Source organism: Otolemur garnettii, unplaced genomic scaffold (genome assembly GCF_000181295.1).
Source record: "Otolemur garnettii isolate 467f Iridium unplaced genomic scaffold, OtoGar3 scaffold00044, whole genome shotgun sequence".
In the NCBI taxonomy this organism is placed as follows: Eukaryota; Metazoa; Chordata; class Mammalia; order Primates; family Galagidae; genus Otolemur; species Otolemur garnettii.
Genome location: NW_003852439.1, coordinates 8,354,071 through 8,362,343, shown reverse-complemented (window position 1 = coordinate 8,362,343; position 8,273 = coordinate 8,354,071). Strand labels below are relative to the sequence as shown.

The window sequence follows — 8,273 nt, the reverse complement described above, 5'->3', positions numbered from 1 at the left end:
CAGCACATGGCTCTCTTCTAGGTCCTAGCTGGGTGACCTGCTTAAGCTGTTGGAGCTGGGCTGCATGGGGTCTGCACTGCCATCTGCTGCTTTTCCTGCCTATGGGCCATGCCTGTTGTTCAGGGAGCATGTGGCCAGCACCTATGACAGGGTGGGGCTGCTGGATGGTTCAGAAGATACCTCAGTGCTGCTAGTGGGGAAGGGAGGGCTTGGAGGACCTTGAGGTCTGCCTGTCCCCTACGCCTTGCTCTGGCTTCTCAGGGTCCTGTGGACGTTCCAGAAAGTGGGGTATAGGCTGGGTACAATGGCTCAGCCTGTAACCCTAGTACTCTGGGAGGCTGAGGTGGATCGATTGCTTGAGCTCACTGAGTTCGAGACTGGCCTGAGCAAGAGTGAGACCCCCATCTCTAAAAAAAATAGAGTGGGCGGCACCTGTGGCTCAAAGGAGTAGGGTGCCAGCCCCATATGCCGGAGGTGGTGGGTTCAAACCCAACCCTGGCCAAAAACTGCAAAAAAAAAAAAAAAGCTGGGAAAAAAAATTAAAAAAAAAAATAGCTGGGCATTGTGGCAGGCCCTGAAGTCCTAGCCACTTGGGAGGCTGAGGCAAGAGGATCATTTGAGCCCAAGAGTTTGAGGTTTCTGTGAGCTGTCATGCCACGGCACTCTGCAGAAGAGACAAAATGGGAGACTCCGGGGTGGCGCCTGTGGCTCAATAAGTAAGGTGCCGGCCCCATATACTGAGGGTGGCAGATTCAAACCCGGCCCCGGCCAAACTGCAACAACAACAAAAAGATAGCCGGGTGTTGTAGTGGACGCCTGTAGTCCCAGCTACTTGAGAGGCTGAGGCAAGAGAATCTCCTGAGCCCAGGAGTTGGAGGTTGCTGTGAGCTGTGTGATGCCACGGCACTCTACCAAGAGCGATAAAGTGAGACTCTGTCTCTAAAGAAAAAAAAAAGGGAGGTGCCTGTAGCTCAGAGGAGTAGGGCACCAGCCCCATATGCTGGAGGTGACGGGTTCAAACCCAGCCCTGGCCAAAAACTGCAAAAAAAACAAAAAAAAAAAAGGGAGATTCTGGGCTGGGCATAGTGGCTTACACCTGTAATCCTAGCACTCTGGGAGGCTGAGACGGGTAGATTGCTTGAGCTCATGAGTTGGAGACCAGCTTGAGCAAAAGCGAGACCCTGTCTCTACCAAAAATAGAAAAACTGAGGTAAGAGGATTGCTTGAGCCTGAGTTTGAGGTTGCTGTGAGCTACTATGATGCCACAGAACTCTACCCAGGGTGACAGCTTGAGACTATCTCAAAAAAGAAAAAAAAAGTGAGGCTCTGTTTCAAAAAAAAAAAAAAAAAAGCCCCAACAGAAGGTGGGGTATAAACAAATATGGTTTTCTTTGGGTGGTGCCTGTGGCTCAGTGAGTAGGGCACTGGCCCCATATACCAAGGGTGCCAGGTTCAAAACTGGCCTTGGCCAAACTGCAACAAGAGCTGGAGAGCTGGAGGTTGCTGTGAAGTGTGATACCACAGGACTCTAAGGGAGACAAAGTGAGACTCTTGTCTCTTGAGATAGAGTCTCACTTTATCACCCCTAGTAGAGTGCCCTGGTGTCATAGCTCACCCCAATCTTGAACTCTTGGGCTCAAGTGATTCTCTTGCCTCAGCCTGTGAAGTAGCTGGGACTACAGGTGCCCACCACAATGCCTGGCTACTTTTTATTTTTAGAGATGGGGGGGGGGTCTTGCTCAGGCTGGTCTTGAACTTGTGATCTCAGGCCATCTGCCCACCTCGGCCTCTCAGAATGCTGGGATTACAGGCATGAGCCACCTCACCTGGCCTATGAACAAATATCTTAAGGTTTTTCCTCTCCTTCCTCCTGTGTTTGCACCTGGCTAGAGGTAGGCGTGGAAACGTAGCTGTGTCCCCAACATCCTTGTCCTCCATCTGTGCCCTGCTCATGCTCATCCTTGGTCTCTGATTCACCCTTCCCCTTGGCTGTCACTCCTCAAAGTGCAGATTCTGCTGTTGTCCTCACTGTAGCCACCACCTGGAGTGTCTTGTGATATAGCCATTACCTCTCTTGGGTACTGTGCTTGACTGATAGGTAGGAGTCTAGCTGCCTTACCCCATCTGGGGCAGTGGCTTCTCCTTGGTCTCCCAGTGGCCAGCCTGTTCTGCCCTGCACAGGGACATGGTAGACACCCCATAAGTCTGGCTGTGGCCCATGCGTCCTCATGTACAATGAGGCCTCCACCCTTTCTTGGTGTGTGAGTGGGGACAAGGGAAAAGCTGTGCTCAGATGTGGTCCCAGAGGCAACTCTGCAAAGGGGCCTTTCCCTATGATCCCCACCTTCCAAGAGCCTCTCCCCTTTATGGATTTTCTGGAGCCCCATGTTCTGGGCATAGGCTCTCTAGCTATTCCACAGCTCTAGGGGACAAGAGATCTGTACCTCCTGCCCCCAGGCACACCCTCATCTCCAGATGGAGCTGAGAGGCTCACTGAGCTGTGTGCTTAGTGTCCAGCTTCTTAAGTAGGGCTTGTCAGGGTCTGAGGCTGCCTCTTGGCCATGCTGATCTCAGCTGGGGTGGCTCCTGGCCCCCTTGTCCCTTCCTCTCTGAAACCCCCTCTGTCTTCCCTGGACCCCCTCATTATGTGTGGGCAGGCTGCTGCAGGAGGTGGGCAGGGGTGTGGCAGGAGGGTGGGTGGCCATGGGGGGAGGCTAGGAATGGTGATGGCAGCTGTCAGCCTTTGGGTCCCTGGCCTCTGGCTTGACTGGCTGGGTTGTCTTGATAGGAAGGGCAGGGTTCCAGGGAGTACAGGGCTATGCCCAGACCCACAAGAGCCAGGTGGGGACTGAGGTTCCCAGAGAGTCAGGTTGGCTCACAGGTGTGGGAAGGGTTCCTAAGAGGGATTGTTGGCTCAAGAGGCTATGCTAGAAAGGCTGGTGCTCTGGCCAGGTTCAGCAGAACCAAGTCCGCTCTGGCTACCTGTCCCACCTCCACATCCTAGTTCCAGGCCTCTATTCCTGACACTGGTGTGCCACTGCATTGCTGTTTTTGCTGTTTCCATTGGTCTTTTTCCAGTTAGAACTAAAATTGAATGTTTCTTCCATGTCTGAGACTTTTTTTTTTTGTAGTTTTTTTTGGCCGGGGCTGGGTTTGAACCTGCCACCTCCGGCATATGGAGCCGGCACCCTACTCCTTTGAGCCATAGGCACCGCCCATTCTGTGACTTCTTTTGTTAATTGCCTACATTTGCTTTAAGGCTTTTTTTTGTGTGTGTGTATGTGTTTTAGTTTGTTTTTGAGACAGAGTCTCAGCCTGTCACTTAGACTAGAGTATGTGGCATCAGCCTTGCTCAGAGCAACCTCGAACTCATAGGCTCAAGCAATCCTTCTTCCTCAGCTTCCTAAGTAGGTAGGACTATAAGTACCTGCCACCACACCCTGCTAATATTTCTGTATTTTTTTAAAATATAATTTTTTACTTTTTTTTTTTTTGTTGTTTGTTTGTTTTTAGTAGAGATGGGGCCTCACCCTTGTTCAGGTTGGTCTTGAGCTCCTGAGCTCAAGCAGTCTTCCTACCTCGGCCTTTGAGAGTGCTAGGATTATAGGCGTGAACTACCACACCTGGCTAAACTTGGGGTTTAATGGTTATCTCCATCACTAGGATTTGGGGTCATCTAGGGCCTCTTCTCTATTATTTCTTTGTGTTCCTACTGCCTTTGGGGACATTCCAAGGTGGGAGGCCAATATATTCTGAAACCAAGTGGAGGGTGGGTGAGGTCAGCTCTTGATGATGTGGAACCCTATTGAGCTTGAGGCAGGACATGGAGGGCCTTGGCACTGGGGAGCAGGGCTAGGAGGCTGGGCTTGTCCAGGTTCCCATGGTCAGCAGGTCTTTGTGGTTTTGCCATGTAGTACTCAGCCCAGAGCTTGGGATATGGTATGAAGGGCTGCAGACCCCTGGGTCCCTCTTGCCCTGGTTTCCTCAGATGAGTATTTATTCAGATCCTCCTTCAGAAAGGTCCCCCTCTGGTTTGTGAAAGGGGGGAACTTGGAGGGTGAGAGGCCACAGCTTGGGGTGATAGGAAGTTCCTGAGGGTGGCCCAAGGACGGCCTCATGCCCTGCTGGGGCTCTAGCCCTTACTTGTGGCTGCTTACTTCTCAGAGACATCTCCCACAACCTGCTCCGGGTGCTGGACATCGGGCTTTTGGCCAACCTCTCAGCGCTGGTGGAACTGTGAGTGTCCCTCCCCTGGCTGTGCTGCTCCCAAGGATTACTCTGGGAAGAAAGGTGGTGGCTCCTGTCACTGTAGGACTATGGGGATTTCCATCAGACCTTGCCTGATGGCCCTCTTTCTTCCAGGGACATAAGCAACAACGAGATTTCTACATTAGAGGAAGGAATATTTACTAATTTATTTAATTTAAGTGAAATGTAAGTTGTACTGTTTTGGTGGGTGTCAATGGCTGTACCCCTGATCCCCCAACATCCCCTTTGCCCTTATACCTGGCCCCATACTCACACCCAGATTTGAGACCAGACCTGGGAGCAATTGGCTTTCCTGCTTAGAGCCCCTCCAGGATAGGCTGTCTCTGCAACTACAGTGGGAGGCTGGACTCTCAGGGAGACCCCCAGACCTGGTCTCTCCTAGGGGAGGCCGGTACAGACTCTTCCTTAGGCCAGGCCTGGAGCCCCATACCCACCCTTTCCTTGCAGAAACCTAGGCGGGAACCCGTTTGAGTGTGATTGTGGTCTGGCCTGGCTGGTGCGCTGGGTGGAGGAGCAGCAGATTCATGTGGTGCAGCCTGAGGCAGCCATATGTGCTGGGCCTGGCTCCCTGGCTGGCCAGCCCCTCCTGGGCATCCCCTCAAAGGATGGCATCTGTGGTAAGTGTGGGTGGATGCGATAGGACCTGGGCCAGGAAGAACCTGCTCAGGACTCTTAGCCCAATAAGGGCAGCAGACAGGGCCCAGGGAGCAGACACACCTGGGATGGGACCCTGCTAAGGTAGTGAGTACTGTGCAGCTGCTGGGGTTCTGGTCTGGGACCTTGGGGTAGGAGGAGTGGAGCAAGGCCAGGAGGAAGTGGGAGCCCCAGGCGGACCACCCTTTCTGCCTCTTCCAGGTGAGGAGTATGTCGCCTGCCTCCCTGACAACAGCTCAGGCGCCGTGGTGATGGCAGCTTTTTCAGCTGCCCATGAGGGCCTACTAGAGCCTGAGGCCTGTAGCGCCTTCTGCTTCTCAGCCGGCCATGATCTGGCAGCCCTCTCAGAGCAAGGCTGGTGCCTGTGTGGGCCAGCACAGTCCCCTAACACCTCCTTGGCTTGCCTGTCCCTCTGCTCTGGCCCCCTGCTGCCCTTTGCCCCTGCCTGTGTGGGCCCCACCCTCCTCCAGCACGTCTTCCCTGCCTCCCCGGGGGCCACCCTGGTGGGGCCCCGTGGACCCCTGGCCTCTGGCCAGCCAGCAACTTTCCACATTGCTGCCCCACTCCCCATCAGCTCTGCACGCTGGGACTTTGGTGATGGCTCCCCCAAGGTGGGTGTTGCTGGTCCAGCTGCCATGCACCGCTTTGTGCTACCTGGGCGCTATCATGTGACAGCCATGCTGGCTCTGGGGGCTATCTCAGTTCCGCTGGAGACAGAGGTACAGGTGGAGGCGGCCCCTGCTGCTGTAGAGCTTGTGTGCCCATCCTCGGTGAGAAGTGGTGAGAGCCTTGAACTTGGAATCCAGAATCGTGGTGGCTCTGGCCTCCAGGCCACCTATAGCATCATGGCCCTGGGCGAAGAGCCAGCCCAAGGTGCACACTGGGCCCTGGTCATGTCTTGCTGCCTCCCCTTCCTCCCCAGGGCTGGAGTGGGTAGGGAAGGGCTTGGCACCCCAGCCTTGGGCACATGCTGACCTGCTGTTCTTTCTGCCTGCTGCCCCCTAGTGGTGCACCCTCTCTGCCCTTCAGACACAGAGATCTTCCCTGGCAATGGGCACTGCTACCGCCTGGTAGTGGAAAAGGAGGCCTGGCTGCAAGCGCAGGAGCAGTGCCGGATCTGGGCTGGGGCTGCCCTGGCCATGGTGGACAGTCCTGCTGTCCAGCACTTCTTGGTCTCCCAGGTTACCAGGTGCCTATCCCCATCCTCTGAGAGGCTTTGAGGTGGCGGGGGGGGTGTCTCTGGAACACTCGGTTTGGGGCAGAGCCTGAGGCCAGAGGAGACTCAGGAAGAGAGGTGAGGGTAGCCAGAGAGGTCATGTCTAGCTGTCTGGATGACTGATGAGCTGTGTGCTGGTGGCCCTTCCTGTCAGCTCTGTACACTCAGAAGTGGACACGGGGTAGGGCAGGCTTTATAAACATTTCTGAGACATACCATGCGTGGGAGGTGGACCTGGACACTGTATTGTCCTTGTCCATGTCCCTCTAGGGAAGACCCTGAGCTTTTCTTAAGGGTGGGCTCTGACTTTCTGTTTTTCCCCCACCCCTGCTCACTCCCCCTCGTGGGGCAGGCAGGTTCACCATGGTTTACCCACACTGTGCAGGACAACTTGGTTAATGGTCCCAAACATAGCCCTTCTCCTGGTGTGTGCCTGCCTTATATACGCCTGGCCGTGCCGTTGCTGGTGTGTGTGTAGACAGCCTTACCCACAGGAGGGCTGCCTACCTCTGCAGAGCTGTCAGAGCTGCCCTTTTGGAGGGTGCTATGAGGCTGTCTTGCTCCTCAAATGGTACACCTGGAGCCTTCCTGCAGGGCAAGGGGATGGATGGCCCTTGGTCTCATCTGATATGAAGCTCCACAAGGTGCCCCTGGCTCTGCGCACTGGCCCCTGGGTGTGGGTGTCTGTATGGATGCTGTGTGGGCCTTGCTTATCCAGTCTCTGAACCTCAGTCTCCGTCTGGAAAACAGGGATGTGATAGGGCCCTTCTGGTAGGCTGCTGGGGGGACGGTGTCCCCTCAGGGTGGGACAACCAAGGAGCCCCCTGAATGCCCTGCCATCTGTCCACAGGAGCCTGGATGTGTGGATCGGCTTCTCGGCCATGCACGGAGCAGAGGTGGGCTTGGCACCCCAGGGTGAGGCCTTTAGCCTGGAGAGCTGCCAGAACTGGTTGCCTGGGGAGCCACACCCTGCCTCAGCTGAGCACTGTGTGCGGCTTGGGCCTGCTGGGCGGTGCAACACGGACTTGTGCTCAGCTCCGCATAGCTATGTCTGCGAGTTGCGGCCAGGAGGTGCGTGCCTATGTGGTGGGTGGGGAGCCAGGAGTGCCCCCTTCCTAGGCTCATTCCTTAGAGTTTGCTGTGAATGAGACATTTGCTGAGTACCTACTGTTGTGTCTGGACTGAGGCTGTCCCATGAGAACTAAGATGGAGGGTGCTGGGGTGGGGTGCCAGGTGCCTCCTTCCCAGGCCTGCTTCACCTGGGTACCCAGCTGTCCTTAGCTGGGATGGCACATCAAGGTACACTTGCCACCCCAGGCCCAGTGTGGGATGCTGAGAACTTCTTCGTGGGAGTGCCCAATAGGGACCTTCAGGGACCTCTGCGTCCACTGGCACAGCAGGAAGTCCTCTTGGCCCCCCAGCAGCCTGTGGAGGTAGGCAGCCCCTCCATGGATTAAGGTTGTTAGTACCCAGTATAGACAGTTTGGAAAATCCAGGGTACAGAGAGGAAAGCATTTAATTCTGTTACTCAGGAGAACTCTATAATCCTCCTGGGCCCTCTCTTTCTCTCTCTTTTTTGAGACCAGAGTCTCACTTTGTTGCCTAGTCTCGAGTGCTGTAGTGTCATGGCTCACAGCATCCTCAAACCCTTGGGCTCAAGCTATCCTGTTACCTCGGCCTCCCTAGTGACTAAGACTACACACGCCTGCCACAATGCCCGGATTTTCTGCTATTTTCAGTAGAGGGGGTCTCAATCTTGCTCAGGCTGTTCTTGAACTCCTGAGCTCAAGGGATTCTCTTGCCTTACCCTTCCAGAGTACTAGGATTATAGGCATGAGCCCTTTTTATTTTTCAAGATAAGGTCTCGTTCTGTCCCCCCATCCTCAATATCATGGTATTGTCATAGCTCACAGCAACCTCAAACCCTTGGGCTCAAGTGATCCTCCTGCCTCAGCCTCCCAAGTAGCTGGAACTACAGGTGGGCACCACCACATCCAGCTAATTTTTCTGTTTCATTTTTTTTGGAGGGACCCCAGGGTCTCACTCTTGCTTAGGCTGGTCTCAAGCTCCTGGCTTCAAGTGATCTTCTTGCCTCGACCTCCTGAGCCTTTTCTATGAGTGTTTGTGAATTATT

The 8,273-nt window shown here is 54.7% G+C and overlaps 1 protein-coding gene across 1 annotated transcript in view; it reads left to right on the top strand.

The window, feature by feature from the left end:
- The window catches only part of PKD1 (polycystin 1, transient receptor potential channel interacting), a 53,875-nt gene that overhangs the window by 12,711 nt on the left and 32,891 nt on the right, over positions 1-8,273 (top strand). Inside the window, exons 2-8 of the mRNA XM_023513737.1 lie at positions 4,165-4,236; positions 4,363-4,434; positions 4,717-4,886; positions 5,125-5,796; positions 5,929-6,112; positions 6,990-7,210; positions 7,457-7,572. Of these exons, the coding sequence (XP_023369505.1) occupies positions 4,165-4,236; positions 4,363-4,434; positions 4,717-4,886; positions 5,125-5,796; positions 5,929-6,112; positions 6,990-7,210; positions 7,457-7,572 (1,507 nt within the window). The remainder of the gene's footprint in view (positions 1-4,164; positions 4,237-4,362; positions 4,435-4,716; positions 4,887-5,124; positions 5,797-5,928; positions 6,113-6,989; positions 7,211-7,456; positions 7,573-8,273) is intronic.